The 25,000-nt window shown below is 38.4% G+C and overlaps 1 protein-coding gene across 1 annotated transcript in view; it reads left to right on the top strand.

Annotated features, from left to right (window-relative positions):
• The window catches only part of LOC135224253 (calcium-binding mitochondrial carrier protein Aralar1-like), a 273,099-nt gene that overhangs the window by 125,324 nt on the left and 122,775 nt on the right, over nt 1-25,000 (top strand). The window contains 2 exon segments of the mRNA XM_064263106.1: nt 16,780-16,836; nt 19,620-19,878. Coding sequence (XP_064119176.1) covers nt 16,780-16,836; nt 19,620-19,878 — 316 coding nt within the window.

Below are 25,000 nucleotides of genomic sequence, written 5' to 3'. Positions count from 1 at the left end.
TCTACCATCTGGTTTTTGAACCCACAATTGATGCTATAAATTATACGTGACAAATTCCAGTTTATTCTGGTTAAAAATAGCTGAGCTGTTAGCCACACCTTACTGAACGTTTATAGTTATATTGTATTAGTCTCGGGGGGAATGATTGGATTGGTCACAGTCCAGGCAAGGGATTTCGTGTACTCCTGTGTCTTTTTGGGCCTGACTTTTGTCGAGTTTTAATCAAGGATTTGGATATGGTATTTGGGTAGGTAAAAGCAAAAGGGTTAGAGTTTCCAAGTGTCTGAGTCAATGTCTTAATCCTATCTGGGTGTGGGATTTTGATTTTATTGTAGGGCGTCTCAAGTCTTCTTTTGAGGGGACAGTAGAAGATTATGTTTGCTTTATAAATTGCTTTTTCATTTATATGGTCAGAGCAATTTAAAGATAATAGCTGCTTATGGATTAGTTCAATTTTCATTTCCAGGAAATCTGGGTAGCAAATCTGTAAGGCTCTTATGAATAAATATTTGGCTACACCTATCTTGATAGAAATGTCATGATAACTAAAATGGTGAATGTATGTAAGTGAAAAGGTTGGTGTTCTGTATATGATAAATTTGTATATGATAAATTTGTATTCTGTCGTGTTTCTAATTATTAAAACATCAAAAAAGTTAATTTTGTTGTCTGTTTCCCATTCAACTTTAAATTTAATGCTGGGGACTAATGCATATAATTTTGAAATTAATTAGTTGAAATTGCCTCATCTATTATCCCAAAATGTTAGCATATTAACTACATATCTCATCACAGCATGTCTGTAGCTTTTATTGCATTTGTTATTATAGTTTAAAAATATTCCATATATAGATTGGCTAAAACAGGTCGTTGTGGATTTATATTTGCGGGTTCTGCTATGCATGATCTCTGTGACCTCTAACAATTCTTATAATGTTGGTTTCTGGTCGTGAGCCTCTACATAATTTAGTATTATTACCTTTTGGTTGAGATGAACTTGCAGTCGTTGTTGGAGAGTGGTGGTGGTGTGATCTATGTAGCAATAGTTGAGGGCTTGACGTGGCTCTTTGGTACATTTAGATTTTATCACACTGGTCTACTCCCATATCTTTCCACAGGGGGTGGTGCTATTCCGCAATACAGGTTGCAGTAGAACTAGCAAGGAAACACTCCCGTTATGAGTTGTAGGCATTGCACCATTTTCGCAGTAATCCTTTTCATGGTCGTCACCCCCATCCTTAAAATGGCTATGAAATGCTTTCTATGATATGATTTGATGGGGATCCGGCGAATTTACTGACAACAATTCATCGACAACAGTTCATCGACATGCTCAATTTATCGACTGCACAATTCACAGACTTTGTGAATGATCAATTCACCGACAACAATTAATCTAAGATAAAAAAGGAAAGATCATTAACAAGACTGTACCAGCCACATATTTACTGTATATTTTAAACATGTTTAATAAATACAAAAAAAACTACATCGTTTTCTAATATCCTAAATAAAGACTAGTAAGTAATTATTTCATATATCAAAGATAAAAGGTTAAAAGCCGAAACAACCAATAAGAAATGAAACATTAACTAAGGCTGCAATCTGAATTTGTCACCAGTTATAAGTCAAGGAATTTTGTTTAAGACCTTTTTTTTTATTTTCTATCAATTGTTGTCGGTGAATTGTGCACTCGATAAACTGAGCATGTCGATGAACTGTTATCGATGAACTGTTGTCGGTGAATTGCTGTCGGTAAATTCGCCTAGACCCGATTTGATGATTCCTGGTGAGGTAGACGTCGTCGTTGGGGTACTGGCCTACTTGTCCAACTGCTTTCTTTATGCAACATTCATTGTAATATGTAAAGCATGAACTTTTGCATATTAAAGTACACTGATTTACTATTGTGTAAGACGTACAGGAACGGGGATGTTTCCTTTGAATATATGAAGACCTGTGCAATAGTGCCTTCTGCAATTTAGGAATCATTTGTGCTAAGAGATTAATATAATTGTTTGAAACCAGATTGAATTCGTGATTGAGAATCGTTGCTCTGACACCCTTCTCTCATTCTTTTGTGTCATCTGAGAAACGATGCATAATTTGTATTTGTCATCTTGTGCTCTTTTTCAAAATAGATTTCCGCGTGCATGAGCCTTGTGTCTCGAGCCCAAAATATTGTTGCTCTTCATTGAACTTCTAATTCGAGGGGAGACTGAAGATCCAGGAAAGTATGTGGTTGTCACAATAAGGAGAAATAATGAGAATGTGGTGTTCGTAAGAGATTTTCAAGATAAGCTCTAATAGGGAATGTAGGAAGAGTGGAGTCATCTTTTCGTGTGATCGCTTAAATTTGAAAGGTTAAACGGTAAGGTCAGAGGTAGTCGACAAAGGACAAAATGCCACCGGAGAAAAATTGTCGGAGTAAGGTGAAGGGTTGTTTGTGCGCGTCCATTGAGAGAGAACAGAAGGGTCCAAGGAAGCGGAAAGGCTCCCACACAACGACGCCGACCAGTTTATCCTTTCCTCTGCTTCCTCCTTTTGCTAACTCCAACTCATTAGACGTTTTCCGTAAATGCTCTCAGCGACTGTCAACCTATGTTGTTGTTGTTGTTGTTGTTGGTATAACTATTATTATAGAACTAAAGTATTATTATCATCTTAATATGAACTAACTTTAAATTTGTTCATATGCGGAACAAACCTTCGGTCTTAACAATAGGATATTTCCTAGCGCAAAAATCCTATTGTTAAGACCTCAGGTTTGTTAGCTATGAAAAATACAAATTGATTCTAAAATTCGTCATTTTAGTGAATCGAGTCGTCTGTATTGTAACGCGTTTCGTCAATAATGGTTGTTAGATGACAGTGTAAACGTTAATTGAGAATTATGTACATACACCAAGCGATTAGAAGCCCATGTTGTAGATAACATATGCAAAAAAGAGAGAAGGCAGATTTCTCAAAGTACGCTTCAGTGTTACTTTTCTGTCCTTCTTCCCCGAAGATTCATAGATTTTCGAATGACATGGGGCCTGATGAGTAAAACGTCATGCAAATGTTTTTGCTTGGATTTTAAAGCAATTGCTTCACTTCAAATAAATAAAACAAATGGAACAGAATAGTGAGTGCTAAGGGCGTACTCTGTAAACGACGCCCAGATACGTCGCCCTAACTCTGTTATTGGGCAAGAGCTATTAACAGAAATTGTTTATCTTGTGCATTTTTATATTGTTCAAAATTGCATATACAACTTGTGCTAAATTATATGTAAAACTTTTGCTAGTTATATTTTTAATCGCAAGACGAGAGCAAAGTTAAGAAATTAATATCCATATTAATGTTTTTAAGACCATTTCATGTAGGTAGCCTTAGATATATTGCTAATGGAAGAAATTTAATTGGGAATAAAAGGAAGAAGTTCGACTGTCCAGAGGTTGTACCAGACGATGCATTGTGAAAGACAAAAGACACACACACACACACACACACACACAACACACACACACACACACACACACTTGCATTGCCTATACTCTATACTCTATAGCAATAACTTTCAAGATATTTCCGAGTGCTTCAAAACTTTAATGTTAATGTGGCATTTAAAAACAATAATGCAATAAAGAAAAACACTGATAAAGAACGTCTCTGATAAAACCAGACGATGTGTCTATCAAACCCCTTGAAATTAATGTGTCAGATTGTGTTGTGGACAGCTGGTTAATCATTGGAAAAGAGAATTTAGCCGGATAAGAATATGCTCGAGATAACAGTATCATTTTTAGTTTTCTTTAAGAGAAAAATATTCAAACGGCTTTATCTAAACTACTGAGGCCAGGGGGGCTGCATCATCCACCCTCCAATCATCAAACGTACCAAATTGCAGCCCTCTAGCCTCGGTAGGTTTTATTTTATTTAAGGTTAAAGATAGCCATAATCCTGCGTCCTCTTTCCTTATCTCTTTTGCTTAAAGAACATTGCGCTCAGATTAAAAAACTGTAAACCCTCCCCTTTTTCTGATTTTGTATAGAAATGCCTGTCAACTTCTTTTATATTCAGTGTGAACTTGAAAATGTAGAATATACTACGAAAGTACTTGTTGCAAGTCCCTTTTCACTTACCTTTCTACCGTGGATTTAAGGGTCTCTCTCTCTCTCTCTCTCTCTCTCTCTCTCTCTCTCTCTCTCTCTCTCTCTCACACACACACACACACACACACACACACACACACACACACACACATATATATATATATATATATATATATATATATATATATATATATATATATATATGAAACATGCGAATGATTGCTTGCTGAAAAGTAAACCAGCACCCAAGCTATTATTATTGGAGAATTTCAAGGTTTGGTTTAAGAAACAAATTTGCTGTTTGTGTTCACGAAAAGTCCTGGACGAATTGCGCTGTGGTATATGTAGTATATGTTGGTTGGCATGTTGTCTGAGGCCCACACATGTACCTTAAAGAAAATGTTTTGTTATGTGCTGTTCGACTGACTTGGTTATGACCACTGATATTCTTGTAGTGAATCGGTTATATGTTGTGAGAAGTTGTAGACGGTAGGCGAAATGAGGTGGATGTTTCCACGCACCGTTAAATGTGCCAGTGGAACATTGGGAAAGCATTTAAAGGGGATGGAGTATCTAGATGCCGAAGGATAACGTTGCATCAGGGTAGGCTGAGGTAGAGGAGCATTTGAAGGAAACGCTTGCCAGTGGCTGGAATGACCCTGTTAACGAGCCATTAATCGTTTGATGCTCTTTATTCACGTGGCATGACCCAATGTCACTTTGAAAGGAAGTCTTAGGTGAGGTCTTGGCCCGCTTCGTCTTCGTGTTTCGTGTCTATGTCAGGCAGAAAATGAAAGCTCTTTCGGAAAACCTTCCTTTGAGAGTCTCTTGTAGGTGCCTCCATCATCACAAGTATGTAAGTGGGAGAAGGATGCTGGGCTTTCAACGGAATTTTAGTTCTTGCCGTCGTCAAACACGGGCGGGCAGCTGAGTTTTAAGAAGACGATGCTGGCGCAACTAGCGTTAAATGGCTAGTCATTGATGGCTGCTACTATAGTAGATTCACTTCAGCCGTGCATTTGATGTCTTGGCCAGTCCCTTACGACGCTCCTGATTGGCTGTTGATAAGCCAATGACAGGGCTGGAACCTCTCAGTCTGTCTCGAGAGTTCACATGGGTAGGATCTATGTTCCACCTCCTCTGAGGGGTACATTGGAAAGAAGTATCCTCTTTCCCTTAGGAGAGGTGGAACATACATCCTGCCTATGTGAACTCTCTCGAGAGAGACTGAGTTTCCAGCCCTGTCATTGGCTTATCAACAGCCAATCAGGAGTGTCGTAAGGGACTGGCCTTGACATCAAATGCATGACTGATGGGAATCTACTATAGCAGAAAAAAGGGGGCGCTTATGCACGCCGGTGTTTGCTTTTGTTTCTGCGCCTTTGGACTTCATAGGTGCTCACAAGACTTGTATCACTTGTAGGTTTTACAAAATATCGGATCTTTTGTGGGCTGACGGCCAAAACCCACTGCCTAACTGGAAAGTATCCGCAGATTGAAATAATGCATATATTTATGGGCCTTTTATCTTCATATTATACTGTTTATTACAGTAAAAAAGTGTATGTGTGTACATCTATATATATAAATATATATATATTATATATTATATATATATATATATACACATAATACATACATACATACATACATACATACATACATACATACATACATACATACATACACGAAATTCCCCGTAAAACTTTGATAAAAAATATGAAGGACAAAATGGAAAATTGTTGAACAACGAATCTAACGGCATCAGTATTCTGCGAGAACTGACTAGATAGCGGATGCATCATTTGTAAACATCAGAGCTTGAAATCGTCCTGTAAACTTGAGCAAAGCCAGCTCCATAGTTTCGTGCGACGACTCCGTTAAAAGGAATGTCATCGCATCTTGTTTTATAAAACCAAACGCTGGTTGTGTTTTAAACTTAAGTGTAGGTGTGTTTAAGCTCGATATTTTTGCAATGAAAAAAGGTTGCTGGTAAATATCGGCAAAGTGGTTAAATTCAGGTTTATACACGTTTGGAAAATTTTATACTTGTACCAGTTACCCTTTCCTCTGTTCTCAGTAATAAGTATGTAGTTAAGGTTTGTGACCAGATTATCTCGGATGATCTCATTTTTTAATACTCTTCAACAGTTAACCATCTGGCGTTTTTCTTCTTCTTGTTTGCCTTTTACCATTCTTCCAGGCACGAATGAGACTATGGAGCTGTTTGAAATATTGGCTACAGCACCAAAATCAGATGCCATGTAGATATAAAATCTGATTCCGTTTCTTGTTATTGCTTAAAAAAAAAATTGTGAACCTATGTAATTGCCTTAGAATTCTGCGCAACGAAAAAGACAATAGTATTTGATATCTGTAATGGGAGAAATGGTTTTATCTCTCTTTGTTGTTATAGATTTGGCAGATATGCGGAGATTAAACATGCGCGGGAGGACCCAAACAGCCCCATCGGAGAGCTCATTTCATTCTGGTTTAACTATAATATTGTTCCAGCCCCGTTTTTTTGCCATGCCCCTAGTAGGTTAGGTTAGGTTAGGGTGGGTTAGAACAAGTTAGTGCATACTATTAATGAAATTGACTCGTAATTTGGGTGTGGGAAACATAATGAGATTGTTTTCAAGAAGATTCTATGGTTAGTTTATGGAATATGGCGTCCCTCTTTTTCAGGGAAGGTTCGGTACTCGGTTACAGTTACGCTGACTGGTGACGATGTTATAAACATCTAACGAAAGCGCTCTGTTCGGATCTGACTTCTTTTTCTGATGCCTCTTGCACATACATACGTACATATTATGAAGCCTCAAATTTCAAATATTTAATGTCGAATGCTCTATATATTATGAACACTTAACCCATGAGGAATTGTAATTGGTTAGTGTTTCTGCCCAGTCTAGGATTCGAACCTGGTCCTTTGGGTACAAGTACTATCATTTATAATTTCCTATGGGTGTAAGTTATTCTCAAGGTAAAGATAATTCGATCTCAAATTATAATTGTTGCTTAATAGCTTTGTGTAATAAAGTCACGCGTTAGCAGTGACAAAACAATTCCGAGGTAGAGCGAATTAGATATTAAAGGACATTGTAGCTCGATATATGTATATGAATCACGGAAATGTGATATGACTTATAGATTGGCTACGTGTTGTCAAAAGCACTACAACGCTACCGAGGTCGAGGTGGGTTGATGTTGTCTCCAAACCAACCCATTGCCTGAGTGCGAAAGGTCTATGAGGGTGAGAGGCGACATGAACTTTTAGCCTCTTGCGGTGGTGTAGTAGGTAAAAGCTTCACTGACGTTCCTGGATTTGAAAGGCTCCATGGGTTCGCGCCCGGGTCCGGGCAAGTCTATTATCGAGAAAAAATTCCCCTTCGGTTAAGCATATATGAAAATATATTAATTCCGAGGTAGAGCGAATTAGATATTAAAGGACATTGTAGCTCGATATATGTATATGAATCACGGAAATGTGATATGACATATATATTATACATATATATATATATATATATATATATATATATATATATATATATATATATATATATAATATATATATATTATTTACTGATAACCCTATACAAACCACTCACACAACATTATGCGTTCATTCACCTTTACAGAACACTCATCAGCGGTGCGTCAGAAACCCACCACCCCACCTGCACACACTACGGCCTTCATATCCAATCTATAACGCCCTCTGTCGTATCTTGAATGCTGAGTCCCCTTCTGGCCTATATATTAAACATCCGATGCACTCACTGCATTCTAGGTTTTCCTAGGGAGTGAGTCTCCTTATGAAAGACGAAAATCTGTAGTATATTCGTTGAATAAATTGTAAGTTCGAGATAATTTGCAATTTTCCGCGAGATACAAGCTTATGAATATAAAGTCTTGTATTAATGTCTCACCTGTAACCAATTCCGTGTTTGTTCCTGTTACTGAAGGGTAAATTGGCACTGACACACACACACACACACACTTACTTTTCTGCAGCAAGTTAATCACCTTGTTACCAAGCTTTCAGCATCATTGGTTGGCTGAGTGGAAGGTATATTTGGCTGGATACTGAATTTAAAAAAAAAAAAAAAAAAAAAAAAAAAAAAAAAAAAAAAAAAAAAAAAAAAAAAAAAAAAAAAACACGTCGAGATAAATTGTCTATTTAGTGTACGAGTAGGCTATGTGGCCTAAACAATTGATAGGTGATAAATGTGAAAACATACGCACGTGGTAGAATGGACATCGTAATTGAAAGTATGCATCAGCGTGTTTTAAAATTATTTTCTCATGTAGAAAGGGGGACGATTGTGTTGTGAAATTGAGTGTGTACAATTCAAAAGTGTTTGGAGGAAGGAAAGAGACTAGAATTTCTTGTTTATATATAATGAACTGAAAACCGTTGGTCGTTTGTCTGATAATCTGAGATGAGGATATAGCACGTGGAGAGCTTCCTCTGCTCTCTTTTCATTAAGATATTTCAGGTGAACCTTCATGATGGAGGCAGTTGCGTAACGAGAGTTGCGAGAAGGAAAATTCATGAAAACTTGAGTGCATTATTCTTGGGCGTTGCGTTGAATTCGTAATGATACAATTTAGTACAATGTAGTCTCTTGACAAGTTTGATAATCAGTTGAAAGTTATGGGTTTTACTTTACCTATATTTGTAATTAAGAATTAGTTGAGCGTGCTCACGTATTCGGTTGTTCCCTAACGTAATACTCATGCATTCTTTCGTTTCACCTCCACAATGTTCATGTCGGATGATTAGAATTTTATGTAACAGGTCAGTTTGCATTGCTTCAATTATAGACGGTGCGTGTGATCCACCACAACTTTCATCCTTCTGCTCTCTCTCTCTCTCTCTCTCTCTCTCTCTCTCTCTCTCTCTCTCTCTCTCTCTCTCTCTCTCTCTATCAGCTTTTGCCACTGAGTGGAGCGTCTTATTTTTTGTCTTCGTAGGTATGTCGTAAGTTGGGTTTCGTGGAGGGAATTTTTGTCGAAGGAGAGCAGCGGAGAAGATGGAAGGAACTGACCTAAATTGGGCGGGAAGAAGGTAGGACAAAGGCTAGTAAGAGTTGATGGGATGGGTGAATCACCTTAAAGAGGAGGAATCATTATCTGGCCGCGTGGTGAAAGAGACACCCCTTTTCCCGATTTTCTCGGTCTGCATCGTCATTGTCATCTTTGACTCCCTGCTTGCCGGTTTTCGTCATTCGGTTCGAAGTGCTGCTGCCTGTGGCTTTTCTCGTGTCGGCATTCGATCTCGGTTCTTGCCACTTGAGTTAAAACGAGTGATGAAAGAAGCAAGAGCAATCTAAATCCACGCTGCTGATTCTTCTTCAGTCGCTCTCACCATCTTGTCTTCCGACCCTTCTTTGTTTTTTTATTTTTTATTTATTTATTTATTTATTTTTTAACGAAAGATCCCATCCCAGACAAAAACGCGACTTAGACTTCCAAGAACACAATCGTCGTTTGTTGGTGTCTCTCCCCGGAGTTGCCTTTTCCCGTCATTCGTAAGTCTCCCGTGACTTGTAGTATCCGCATATACTTTCGTCGTCATATTAGGTTGCGGATTTCAGCCCCCGACAGCCCGCATTGATTTTCCTCGAATGAGAAACGGGGATTGATATTCCTTCGGCCTCTGTGGGCTTAACAGGGATCGGGAGGTCGTGTCGGGAATTTTTCTGACATTGTGGTAATGTCCTGAGGGAAATGTGTAGGGGTTTTTGAAAGAGGATGGACGTAATAGTTTCCCCTAACACACGCACACACACACTAGCTTGTGAATTCTACTATGTCTAAGGGTTCTAGAAAAAAAGGCGTTTTTTAGTCCTTTAGAATTGTTATTGTATATTGATAAGGGAAATCTCCTTCGATAACTGATCATTATACTTTAGATTTTTTTAGGGAATATCGATGTCTATATATTAGATTTGGGCTTCTAGCCCTTATTTGCATTATGTTCGCAATAATGAAACTAATTATACTGTAATCAGTTACGACGATTCATTATGAATATTAAAAATGTATTTTAATATGATCTATTATATCATGTTCCCGTGTGGTTGCTTAATTATGGAGTAAAACATCACCACAAGACCCCAAGTGTAGTATTCGGAGGTTCTTCAGTTCACCGTAAAAGAAGTCCATTTTACCATGAAAGAGGACTCGGCACTTGCGGTGTTTGGAGCGAACTAATTGTCGGTGAAGGAAGATGTGGAGAGAAGATGTTTGGTGGAGGATGATGCCTTTGACAGAAGGCAGTGGAGAAGGCGCATCAGGCAACCGACCCCTTAATGTAGGCGATAACGGTGGGAAAGAAGAAGAAGAAGAATTGTCGGGATGATTTTGCAGGGGAATACTTTGGCTCCAGTAAAAGAAGCCAGATCTCCTATTAAAACAAAGAAGAAGAAGAAGAATTGTCGGTTTTAGTTTTCTGTAAAAGACAAATATTGAGATGGCTTTGTCTGTCCGTCCGCACTTATTTTTTACCGCCTTCAGATCTTAAAAACTACTGAGACTAGTTTTTTTTTTTTTTTTTTCATTTAAGGTTAAGGTTAGCCATGGATCGTGCGTCTGGCGACGCATCATACGCTGCACAGAAAACTCGATTGCATCGAAGAAACTGCTGTGTCGGGTATAATGTCAAAGGAATCGGTTGGTGATCTGCAAACGAAGTAGCGATATATGGTGCTTGGATGATTCGGAAGATGCTGGAATAAGCATTAGCGTCATTAGTTTATTACCTTGCAGTACGTTGAGCGTCGAGTCATCAAAAATTATTCAGAGTTGATGACATTTCACTTTCTCTATCTACCTATGTTTTAGTTTATGTTTATGAAGTTTCTACAACAATTGATTCTCTCTCTCTCTCTCTCTCTCTCTCTCTCTCTCTCTCTCTCTCTCTCTCTCTCTCTCTCTCTCGTGGTTTTGGTTCCTTCTCCTCGTATGTTTGTATTCTTACCTTAATCTTTTAATACCTAGACACTGAATTTTGCATTGCCTTTTGTCAGAAATGAAAACAGCACTGTTCGCACGGATCAAGGTTTATTAACCGCTGTCGACCAAGGCTGTTCAATGTCTGGTGGAGTTACCAAAGCCATAGATAACTACATATAGTAGTTTGGCCGAGTCAAAGGTCCAGCCAAAGTAAAGCACAGTAAAAGGTTTGCTCGAAGGAAGAAGAGTATTGGAGTCAAACGGACAGAAACAGAGCCTCAGTGGCGTGATTGATGTGGTCTTGACCTGCCATCTCGGTGGCCGTGAGTTCGATTCTCTGGGATTCCACTGAGGGGTTAGAGATGTGTATTTCTGGTGATAGAAGTTCACTCTTGACGTGGTTCGGAAGTCACGTAAAGCCGTTGGTCCCGTTGTTGAATAACCACTGGTTCCATGCAACGTAAAAGCACCATACATGCAAACAAACAAACGGACAGAAACAGGCATTCGTCGATAAATGAGCATTTTGTTTCGAATGAGAAAGTTCTTTCCTTCCCTCGTTCGATACTTCCTTCATAAGTCTATTGTACTTGGCGGATGGATTGGATCTGAGAGGAGTTGCATAACCAACAAACGATTTTATTTCGCATAACTAATATTCTGACAAATTCGTATTTATAATCGAAACTAATCTGCCCTAGGTATTGAACATCAACGTTTTCTGAAAGTTTGGCGAATGTCTGGAACTTCTAGTCATTTTGCAGTTGCTGCTGCTGCTAATGGCAAATGCAACGGACGCTACATCCCTGTTACAGTGATATATATATATATATATATATATATATATATATATATATATATATATGTATATATATATATATATATATATATATATATATATATGCGCATATTATATTTATACATATTAGTCAACTAAAATTCGAAATATTTTAAAGACGCTAAGTCTACTCTTCAGAGATTCTGAGTCGAGTTGGTTCTGTTTCATTAAAATTCGTCTGCCCAGTTGGTGACACCGATTGATTTTTCTTACATAGAAAGCTCTGTTGTCAAATTGTAAACCGTGAGAACGTTGTGGTCAATTCTGAAAAGAAAGGTTCTCAACTCATGGCTTTCGGATCAGATAAAGATAGCCCACTTCTTATTCAAACTTGGATGTTTTTTATTCTGAAGCAAAGTCCTGGAGGAAACAGTTACAACGAAGAACCTGTATTATAACGTTCCAAAATAGTAGCTTGTTGGAGAAGCTTCTATTAATGAGAAAGCATAGAAGCATTGAATGGTCCCGGAAGTTTGATTCTTATTAGCGAAGGGATCGCTAGGATTAGATTTTGGGAGGAATAGGAAAGTGATTTTGGGGAGAAGGGACCGTTGTGTGTATTGCTCAGCCTTATTTCAGATGCTTTTTATTGTTAAAATCTTGTTCACTGTTTCAGCGGGTCTTCTCTCCGTGTATGTAGAGCTCAGGTTAGTATAGTTACTTGTGAACCACCCTTCACAGCCTGTTGTTTCATCAACGTCCTTATTAATATCCACTTCATCATCCCAACTTTCAGTCAACATGAAAGTTGTAGAATTTGGTGAACAGATTTGATCATTATTTTTGCCGAGGAAGTTCCATGAGTGTAAGTTACGTCTCTCTCAACATGCAAGATTTGCTTTTGTCCAGACAATTAACCATTGTAGGTGGTAGAGAGATCTGTGACACAGACGGGGGTATGCGGTGTCTGGGTGCTTTTTGCTCGTCAGTGATTGCCTTTTTAGAATGAACAAACATCAAATATAGAGAGAATTTGTTCAGTTTCATTTTCACTTTACTGATACTGGAGCAGTATATTGGTCATTAAGAAAGGGTAGTTGAAGTAGCGCTTATAGGAAAATGAGCGGGAAAGGAAGGCTTCAGGAGTAGACTAGGTGACAATTATGTCATGAATATGCACATTCCCTGGACGGAATGCAATAGTAGACTATTACTTTTAGAAATATTTTGGGCTAATTTGCCAGTAACTCTCTCTCTCTCTCTCTCTCTCTCTCTCTCTCTCTCTCTCTCTCTCTGTGGTTGTGTGCATGTTAGCTATGTATACATCATAACATTATTTAATTTAATACTAAGGTATTACCTTGGATATTCATTTTCCTGTATGAATACAAATAATCGTCGGGTGGACACAGCAAAAATAAGCCCAATTACCCAACGAGATAGACAGAATTCGCCTATGGTCATATCCCCACGGAGGGAAGATGCGGTTGGAGAGACTCCTGGGAGAGGAAGGGAGGGAGGGGAAAATAGAAGCAGGATTGGGAAGAACAAGCTAAAGAGTACGAATTGGGTAGAGAGAGAGAGAGAGAGAGAGAGAGAGAGAGAGAGAGAGAGAGAGCAAGTGGCAACCTATACTCTGTTTTTTTTCATCTGTCCATCCGGCTGTGGGGTTTTTGTATGGTAACACTGCGTCCCGGGCGTTACGCTACGTGTAAGTTTTAGGTAAATAAAAGGATATTTGGGTGTACATTTGCAACTGAAAAGTGTTTTAATAATTTACTGTATGCGAATTACACCATTAATATTCGAAATAGGTTATTGTTATTATTGTTGAATGTAAGCTCCCTTTTCGGGGTGGCGAATGGAACAGCCAGACGCAGTGGCGGGAAAATTTGCTTCTCTCCGCTGTTCACTACGGCAAGATGTCAACGTAACCTTCATTGTACGTAAGTATATCAGTATGTACTGTTAATTTTATAAAGTGCGTTTCAGCCAGATACGATATGACGTAACTTGGTTTAGCATCTGTTTGATGGAATTTGCGTCTGGCTGTTCCATTCGCCACCCCGAAAAGGCAGCTTACATTCGACAATAATAACAATATTCTATTTCGAATATTAACGGTGTAATTCGCATACAGTAAATTATTAAAACACTTTTCAGTTGCAAATGTACACCAGATATCCTTTATTTACCTAAAACTTACACAGCGTAACTATTTCAAGCCCGGCGGGGGACGCAGTGTTACCATACAAAAATACCACTGGAGGATGGACAGATGAAAAAAAAACAGGGGGGGCGAGTATAAGTGTTGTCATCTCGGGAACCGAGTACGGTATAGTATTGAACGAGAGAGAAAGGGGAATTTATCCTATTTCGTTCTCTCTCTTCTCTCTTTCTCCCCTTCCTCCTGTTCAGTCTTTCTCGTCGTTCTCTGTTTTTCCCCTTCCCCCCTTCTGTCGTTTATTGTCTTGTTGTCCTTTCTATGAACATGGCGCTGACATCGTCTCCCTGTTGTATTTTTCTTTCTTCTTATTCGATAGGGCCTTCCTCCTCATCTGGGTTTTTCCCCTTGGTCACTCTTGCATATCGTCTCTCTCTCTCTCTCTCTCTCTCTCTCTCTCTCGTAAAAGTGATATATGCAGAGACTTTCAGAAAGCTGAGAGCTAATTTTCGATGTTGACTTTGCGTTTAAGCTATTCATATGTGTGTTACTCATTTTAGAAAGGCTGTTAAATTGCTTGCTTAGCCTTAGACTTCATGAGAATTGTGAAGCTTCCAAAAGAGGAAGGCGCACAAACTTCGGTCCGTCTTGTTAGCTTTTGAATTCAGCTTTAAATCTCGATGCCGCTTTCGCGGGATTGTTTCGCTTATGAAAAGGCTTTCTTCAAGCAGATACAGGAGGTAGGCTAATCTCTCTTATTCAAGATTAACTTGAGCGTTGAGCAAGCAGATTTAGGAGAACTATTCGACGTGTAAGAGAACAGGCACACTCCAGCTGTGTTTGGCAAACATGTCGGGAATTAAATTAATTTTTCAGCTTCCTGTTTGTATGTGGAAGTTATTTTCCTCTCTGGCGGAGCCTAATTTTAACGATGCCAACACCGCCCTTCCTTCTCAGATTTATATTCACAAGAATTGGTTTATATGGGTTGGGGGCTTGTGAACACCTGGAATTCATCCATGTCTTTGCGTCCAAGAGTCCCACGTATTACTTAAGGTTTTGGATTCAGTACTGTGGCTTCCTCCTCGATCATCAAATTTGTGGGTCCTTTGCATAGGAAAAAGTATCTTAACTGGGTTTGCGGTCCATATCTGAAGCTGCTTTAACAGTGAAAGTTTTAGTGGGTTTCTCAATCTCCAAGGAATGTTTCTGTTTTACATTCTAAGTAGTTTATATGCTATTGTAAATCATTTTAAAGATTTTATCAACTATCTCTTATTGTTACCTTTACTCAGCTTTCTCGGCCAATAATGATTGTATAATCTTTTAACCATCAAAAAAACGTAATGTCTCTTTTAGGTTAGAAAAAGTTATGAAGAAACAGGAAAACATGTCGCAAATAAAATGTGGTGGTTCGTAACCTGCGTTCTTTTCCCACTGAGACTGAGATTTCCAAAACATCAGTCTATGGGTGTATGTGGGTATATATGTTCCAGCATAACTGAAATGCATAGAGCAGTTTTAATCAAACTTTGTATACATATGACTTACTATCTAGAAAAGAATACTGTGGAGGTATGACATTACTGCCACCAAAGGGGGTGGGGTGTGGAGGGGGTGGGAAGGGCTTCCCTGAAATAAGCTGGATCTGCCTGTAGACTTAATAACTTTATAAACTACGGGTTTATCATATCTCATTTCGGTATACATATGACTTACTATCTGGAAAAGAATGCAATGGTGGTAAGACATCACTGGCACCGGAACTTGAAGGGGAGCTAGGAGTGGGAAGGGGATAACATAAAAATAACCAAAGATGACAGCTATTAGTGTCTAACACATAGTTTTCAAGGTTGCTAAGATGAATAGTGACACTCCTGATGCCCTTTAAGTCCAAGTTCAGCCCTGATAGGAATGGAGGTAAGAAGAGATGAAATATGAAATATAAAAATGCTAGTCAGTGTAATTGAAGCAATTATCTTAACAGGAGAGAGAGAGAGAGAGAGAGAGAGAGAGAGAGAGACGAGAGAGAGAGAGAGAGAGAGAGGAGAAGAGTCAGTCAGTTTATCTATTGTTATTCAGTTTTCCCAGACAGCAACAGGTTGGTCTGCATATATATATATATATATATATATATATATATATATATATATATATATATATTTATTTATTTATTTATTTATTTATTTATTTGTTTATTTATTTATTTATTTATATGTAAATGCTGGCTGTCGGGGCTGAAATCTGCAGCCTAACATGACAATGAAAGTATGCGGATACAAGTCATGGAAGACTTACAAATGATGAAAAAAGGACTCGCTGTTGTAAAATTGTCCACGTCTTGTCAGGTACCAACTAGTTTAAAGGGACTGGTAACCCAGACATACATTTATTTTCCTTAATTATTTTGTACTGAGTACCATTAGCCACTCATCTGCTAAAACACAACCCTAGTTCTTGTCAATATTACGTAGCGGATTGTGAGTGAAAGCCAGAAAGCATTGACACATAAGCTCCCATGACAAAATACTGGGGTATGGGCTTTGGGCTAAGGTGTCAACCCTGATGTAGTCAATCCTATTCTTTGAGAAAGGTGCCTAGTTGACATATAAATTAATGTATGATTAGTAATTCAATTTTTGACCAAAAAATAGATTGAAAATTAACAGTATTTTTCAGTCTAACCCAAACTATGCTACCATATGTCTTCAGCTTAACTTTATACTACTCTTAGCTTATGAAGACCTAATGATAAATAACTTTCTCTTTTGCAGGGGACTGGTTACTTGAAGAGGGCCAAGACTGAGAACCTGAGGGAGATCTTCAACAAGGTAGGTCAATCATGTAAGTTTATGTATAAGTAAATTTATGCATACTGGAAGAATGCTAGACACTGCCATTGAATAGCCCATTCATTTTCATCCACCAAGATTTGTTTGGTACTAAAACCTGAACTTTTTATGCAGTAAGTTTACATCAGGAATCATCTTTTCTAATGAAAATGAAGTTTTAGATATTTTATATATCAATAAACAAACGAAAAACAATTTTTAAAATTAAATGTTAGCAGAATAGTTGTACGTACAAGCAAGTTGATGGATGCAATGGTGAGAGGTGTGTCTAGAGGTATATCCAGTCATTGTCTGGTTTATGAAAGGTAAATAAATAGTAGAAGTTTCTGATGGGGTGGAAGGGTTGGGGGTGTGAATAAATGTGTTATATATTCAGGGATCTTGAGGATGAAATCCAAAACTTAGAGGAAGCGAGGGAAATGGCTCGGGATAGAGACAGATGGAGAGAAACTGTATCAGCCTTATGCCCACGTGGCCAGTGGCGGGGAAGATAAATCTAAATCTAAAAATATTCAAGTGAGTTTGATGATCAAGAAGTGAAAAAAGCATATGTGTAAAGAAGATGGCCGTATAGTTTCTTGCTTAATGCAGGACCAATATGTAGTAAATGTGCCTCACTGTCGCACCTCTCAGTTGCAATGGTATATGTAACAGTTTCGCTGAGAATGTTGTGCAACTGGAACTTCAAAAGTTCAAGCGAAGATGCAGTGCATCCCTACCCTAATCTTATATTCCTTGCATTTTAATACATTTTTATCTATTTGTTAATTTATTGATTTATTGTTTCTTTTTGATAACTGAGATATCCTTACTGTATTTCCCTTTATACCTTCTCTACTTCCTAATGAGCACCTTACTATTCTTTGGAAGCTTGAATTTCTTGTCAATGGCACCTGTGGGCTTGTTCCATACGAATAGTGTTCATCTGAATAATAATGATAATAATAATAATAATAATAATAATAATAATAATAATAATAATAATAATAATAATAATAATAATAATAATAATAATAATAATAATGATAACAAGAACAATCTAGGTCAACTTGTAGTGTTTGAACCAGGCATAATGTCTTATCTGTAATACTGAGTTCTCTTATCAGAATAGGGAATTTCATCTTCAAAGGGCCCTCATTCTTGGCCAGTATATGGCATTCTAGGAGACAACAGTAAGTGATGGATAGGTGTATGAGTGATGAAATGTTGCCCTCATCTTTTGGAGCTCATTTTGCAAATCCAGGCTCCTGATGCCAAGATGGTCAAGAAACTGCCATTTGGAGCAAATGAGTTGTAGTTCCATTCGAACCACTGTATTGAAGGGATGGCAGGAGTTTAAGAACCTTATTCAGGGACCAAGCACTAATGGGAAACCCTTGCAGGGGGCAGTCTGTGCAGTGCAAAAGACTGGAGAAGGGAATTAACAATTTCTTTATTAGAATCAATTCCAAAACCTTAAAAGAAGGGTTCCACCAATGCAGTCTTGAATGCCATAATGTTGTAACAGCAAGGAACTTGTTCTCAAAGAGGTATATCAGAAAATTTAAAATGTTTTCAACAAAGATTTTAACTAAGCTCTCAGTGTGTAGGTAACCCAACTGCACTTTTCTTATGGACTAGTATTGTTGGTTAGACGAAGTCTGTAGTTTTGGCACCAGATACCTGGCAATGTTAGGTGAATAACCTTCAAAGTAGACTAGATTTTAAAGTCACATGAAAATCACATCTCAAAAAAAAGGATGCAGAGATGACTGCTCTTCTGTCTGAGAAAGAACAGTTGCCATTAGTCGAGTTTACACATATTGAAAGAATCATTGATTAATGAGTTTCAATAAGAAAAATGTTAAGTATTGCAATGTATAGCTTTGTTACCAGTGACAAGAAGTATGGCATATATGTCATGGCATAGTAACCTTATCTGAATTCCTCACCTTGTGGGAGACTGCTGGGTACCAAGTTTAACAGTTATCTGCCTTCAGTTGTAAGGAACTAAAACTTTTAATTGGCTTTAAGACTGCACTTAACTTTCCTCAGTTGAAATCTCCAACATATTGGCAAAATAGCGCTCAGTAGTATAGTAATTGTTATGGAATGAAAACCAGTGATTGTCTCTTGACAAAGACCAGTGAGTAATGGGAAAAAATTAATGTTGCCATATCTGCATGAGAAGGATAAAGGGAAAACCAAGGCAGTCACTTTAGTCAAGGGACTGAGCCCTCTTCCCTTGAGTGCTTAATCTAAAACAACCCAGCGGCAATCTGCACTATACTGCCATTACTATTGAGAGTTAAGTCAGTAAGACATTCATGCATTTTCATTTTGGCTTTCATAAACACTCCATGTCTTTTCATGGCTTTTTCCTCACTCTGATTTGCCTCTTCCCTGCCCCTACAATTATCTATTGTATTTACCCCAAATACCTGTATGTATCCATTATCAATGGCTACTATTCTTCCCACCATTGAGATTATCATAATTAAATTTCCTGGTTTAAATTTACCCTTTTAAACTTGCACTTGCTACCATTTAGTTTCAACGTTCTTCTCTTTCAAACTTTTTCATAGTTTCTGAAGCTGGTTTTCTTGACCATTTGCTCACAATTTTTTTTTTTTTTTTTTTTTGTATGAATGGTCATTTCGGCTGCCATGTTTGTCTCTGCTTCGATTGCCATCTTAATATATGTGTTGTACTGTATTTGTATAATGCATTTGATTATTGTATGAAAGTTTATATATAGCATCATGCTGATTTTCCTCCCACAGTATGCTTCAGTTGAGAAGAATGGAGAGAAGTTTATGACTGCCAAAGATTTCGTGCGAGAGTACCTAGGTCTCTACTCTGAACCCAACTACAATATCAGTTCCATTAGTCTTCTGGGCGGTATCCTTGACACCAGCAAAGATGGCCTTATTTCCTTTGCAGAGTTCCATGCATTTGAAGGCCTTCTCTGTGTCCCTGATGCTCTCTATAAAACTGCCTTCCAGCTCTTTGATACCAAGGGCACAGGCATGGTTACATTCGGTAAGTGATAAAAACTTTATTAATTTATCTTTATCTGAACTGTATGGTGATATATGTATATATATATATATATATATATATATATATATATATATATATATATATATATATATATATAATATGTTTTTGTTTGTACTACGCATACACACACACCACACACACACACATATATAATATATAGTATATATTATATATATATATATATATATATATATATATATATATATATATATATATATATATATATATATCTAGTGATATTTAGTATATATACATGTACTATGTCACGTGATCTCGCATATCATGTGACCCCCAAGTTTTCACCCTAGAAAAATTATTTTATCACATATCTCACGTATCATGCGAGTTAAATTTATGAGACCAAATAACAATAGGCTAACCTGTTTTCTTCCACTTTAACTATTCCATTGTTTAGTTAGAGTTAGACTAACCCCTTTTCCTCCATCTCTTTATCTATCCCATCTTCTAGTTAAGTTTAAAAAAGTAAAAGAGAATGCCAAAAGTATTGTTAGTAATGTTATACAGACAGTCCCCGTTTATTGGCGGACTCAGTTATCGGCGATCAAGTTTTATGGTGCTTATGGCACCATAACAGGACAAGTTCAGGTTATCGGCGCCATAATGCACCTTATGGCCCCATAAGGGTGCTTATGATGCCGATAATCGGTTATCAGCGCCATAAGTCCCATTATGGCACCACAAACCACTTGAGTTTTGGTTAATGGTGGTTTTCTCTTATCGGCACACCCCGGGAACGGAACCCATGCCGATAACCAGAGGCTGCCTGCGCTTGTTTTGAAAAAGCGTACAGTTTGTTTGTATGGTGTTTTTACGTTGCATGGAACCAGTGGTTTTTCAGTAATGGGAACACCTTTTTGCTTACATTTCAACCATCGTACGAGGATGGAACTCTTGCAAACTTCACTAGCACCATCAAACTTGACCGTAAACAAAATTTGAGAGAAACATGTTTTGATCAAAACTACTGGGCACGAAAAAACACATTTTACTGTTTTCACTCCAATAAAAGATAAATACGTAAAGCTCGTAGTATTCTGATGAGATAAAGGGAAAATATTGAATGGAAGCTTATGATTTTTGTTTATGCAGTAAACTTGCCCTCAGCGCCATCTACTACTAAGGAAAAAATAACAAAATTTCGTTCACAAAAATTATGTATTTAATTGATATTTTGACTTGAAAACTCTTCGTATAACATAAGATAACCTTGTCCCTTATACAGTGGTACCTCAAGATATGAAATTAATCCGTTCCGAGGCGGCCTTCGTATCATGAGTTTTTCATATCTTGGACCGCATTTTACATGTAAAATGGCTAATCCGTTCCAAGCCCTCCAAAAACACCCCAGTAAATTTCATAATGAAGCTAAATTGACCTATAAACAATGAAATACTACAACAATTTGGACCATTCGATACGCAACTTAATACGTACTGCTAATATACCTGTAAATAAAGTGTATTAGTGTACTACATGGTATACAAGAAATACTGTACGTATGTAGTAAAATGTGGAAGCTTACCTTTCGAGTGAGGCTATCTCCGAAAGTGGCGACAGAGGAGGAGGACAAATGGCAGATACGTACGTACACTCAACTTTACGAAACACATAAAAAAATGTAAGGAAAACATACATAAACTAAACTTTACGAAACACATTAACAAAACTGTAACACTTACCTTTACAAAAAACTAAAATTAAAATTTTTTTTTTGTTTTTGTCTTTTTGATTTTGATTTTTTTTTTAACTTTTTATACTTTACTTTTTTTTTATACAAAATTTCAACTTCTTCACCACTTTCAACTTTCTGTTTTTTAGTGTCACTTGGTTCTTCCTTTTTGCTTACTCCTGCTAGTACTAAAGGCCTCTTTAAAAAATAACTATCCAAAGAAGATTGCTTCTGCCTACTTTTCACAATGTTCCTGAAACAACTCGGGCAAACGTCATCGAATTGCGCATGCATACAACCTGTGTAAGCCTTTTCGGGGTGTCTTTTTTCTACAAATGATTGCACTTTATGAAAAGCAGCTAGAACATCCTTAATTTCTGCCGTTGTCATAGGGTCGTCCTCCTCCTCCTCGCCGCTGCTAGAGAACTCCTCTTGAACGACATTATGTTGCATGGCCTCCAACTCCTTCAGGTCATCTGTCGTAAGCTCCTCTTGGTGCTCCTCGAGAAGGTCGTTGATGTCGTCCTCATCGACGACCAGCCCCATGGACTTGCCGAGTGCAACGATCTCGTCAAGATCTGGTTGCAAAACAGTTTCAGGATCGTCAACTGTTTCTGAATCTGCAGCACCAGCTTCGCCCACGTCGAATCCCTCAAAGTCTCAGGCAGATACGGCATCAAGCCACAGTTTCCTCCACGAAGAATTCAAGGTTCGCCCCGAAACCTCCTGCCAAGCTTGGTCGATGAGTCGGATGCATATCACAACATCGATATGCTCCTTCCAAAATTGACGCAATGTGAGGTTTGTGGTATCGGTGATGTCGAAACATCTCTTGAAAAAATGTTTTGTATACAGCTTCTTGAAGTTCGATATCACTTGCTGGTCCATGGGCTGGAGGAGAGGGGTGGTGTTAGGCGGAAGATAAAGAACCTTGATGAAGGAATACTCCGCTAGGATATCTTCCTCGAGGCCAGGAGGGTGAGCTGGGGCATTTTCCAACACCAGCAGGCATTTCAGAGAGAGGCGCTTCTCTTCCAAGAATTTCTTCACTGTCGGGCCGAAACACAGATTTACCCACTCCGTGAACAAAAGCCTTGTTACCCAGGCTTTTGCATTAGCCCTCCACATCACTAGAAGCTTCTCCTTAAGCACTTTGTGGGCCTTGAAGTCTCGAGGAGTCTCGGAATGATAGACCAGTAGGGGCTTCACCTTGCAATCCCCACTGGCGTTCGAACAAAGTGCGAGCGTAAGCCTGTCTTTCATAGGCTAATGCCCGGGTAGCTTCTTCTCTTCCTCCGTGATGTACGTTCGACGAGGCATTTTTTTCCAAAAAAGGCCAGTCTCATCACAGTTGAAGACTTATTGAGAACTGTAGCCTTCCTTGGTCATCATCTCGTCGAGCATCTTTTTAAAGGCTTCGGCTGCTTTCGTGTCCGAGCTGGCCGCCTCCCCATGCCGCACCATCGAATGGATGCCAGTCAGTTTACGGAATTTCTCAAACCACCCATGCGAAGCCTTGAAGTCTGGGGTTGGCGTTGATGTCCCTTCTCCGTCATCTTCGGCCTGGGCAATCATATCGCCGAAAATAGCGCTTGCCTTGTGGGAGATTGCCGTCTCCGTTATCGTATCGCCAGCAATTTCTTTGTCTTTTATCCAGACAAGAAGAAGCTTTCCATCTCGTCATGCACGGCACGTGGGTCCTCTTGCTGGACAAAATAGTGATGCCCTTGGAAAGTGTAGCTGCTTTGATGGCATCCTTGTGCTTAAGGATGGTGCCTATTGTCGACTTATTTTGGTCGTATTCCTTGGCAATCACACTCAATCGCATACCAGCTTCATACTTCTTGATAATCTCTATCTTTGTTTCCAAAGAGAGCATCCTCTTCTTTCCATGAATTTCAAGTTTCTTGGGATCCATGACTACGTGTATACTGTACGTAATTATGTTATGTAGTACGTATACGTATGGAGTAAAGTTCTCCCACAACATGAAAAAGTATACTATGTACGTACAATGAAATCATTAACGAATTTACGTTAATAAACGAAATCGTTAGAACGAACGAATACCGCGTGCGTACGATACAGATGATGCCGTGCAGTGGCCGAAGAAGCACGCCGCTACTTAGTAGATGCATGATGGGAGGGATGCTGACCAATAGGAGAGAAGGATCTCATGGCAGTGACTAGCATCAGGAACCAATGGGAGAGCGGGAGGATGGTGGCGAGTCTACTCAGTTGGCGGCGCGCGAGTTTTAAAATTGTTATCAGTGGTCTGGGCAAATCTCGGACTTTAGCGCAACAACCTTTCGTATCTTGAACAATTTTCGTATGTAGAGCCACAAAAATCTTTGTATTTGCTTTCGTATCTTGAGCTTTTCATAAGTTGAGCCTTTCAAATCTCGAGGTACCACTATATATATATATATATATATATATATAAGGGATTTTGACAAAGGAAAAATCTATTTCTGGAGGAAGACCTGTGTCGCCCAGTGAAATGTTCCTATAGCACTCATTTCTAGGTATAAATAAATGCTAAATATACCAGAGAAAAAGCCATATGGAATGACAGAGTTACTACCTCTGGCTCGCTCACCCTTAAAGGGTGTCGGTATAGCATCAGGGGCAAGTGGAAGCCACTATCACAGATACTTCACCAAATAGATCTCTCCTCTCTCAAAATCCCCCTCTGCAGAGGTGCCGTTACAATGGCTACCTTCCACTCACTACTACTACTGCCTCTGCCAAGAACGCCATTCCTGAAATACGCACCCAAGCTTGGGCCAGCTAAAGGGTGGGGAAATGAAAAAGAGAGGGATGGGTTCACTGGGCGACACAGGTCTTCCCCCAGAAATAGATTTTTCCTTTGTCAAAATCCTTTTTCTGGGCTTGACCTGTGTCACCCAGTGAAATAGTAACAGAGAATTGGCCATACAAGCTTGGAAATAGAATGTAAACAAAAAATTTTATATGAATGGTAAAATAAAAATTCCTTATAATTGTTGTTTTAATAATCCAAGTTAAGGATAGCAAAAAATACAATTGGTAAATAACATCTAATATGATCAAATCCATACCATCACCAGGAAAAATACAACAGGTAATGAATATAAAAACAAACAAATAAATGAACTATGTACAGGTACAGGAGTGGGTTGATAAGCAATCCAGTCCGGAACAAAAGGCAAAAAGGCAGGGATTACAAGCGAGGCAGGTAGGTGAGAGGGAGTACCAAAAGGTAATTAAAAGCACAAACAATGATAATAATAATGTACACATTTACAATTACGTACATAACTAGGCTGTATCAGGGGAGACAATGTTCCCTGCAGCCACTGCCGAATATTTAAGGGCCTCTAGAGACTTTAGATAGTGGTGTTTAAATACTGTTGGAGATTTTCAACCCAT

Source organism: Macrobrachium nipponense, chromosome 20 (genome assembly GCF_015104395.2).
Source record: "Macrobrachium nipponense isolate FS-2020 chromosome 20, ASM1510439v2, whole genome shotgun sequence".
Taxonomy (NCBI): domain Eukaryota; kingdom Metazoa; phylum Arthropoda; class Malacostraca; order Decapoda; family Palaemonidae; genus Macrobrachium; species Macrobrachium nipponense.
This window is presented reverse-complemented; position numbering and strand designations above follow the sequence as displayed.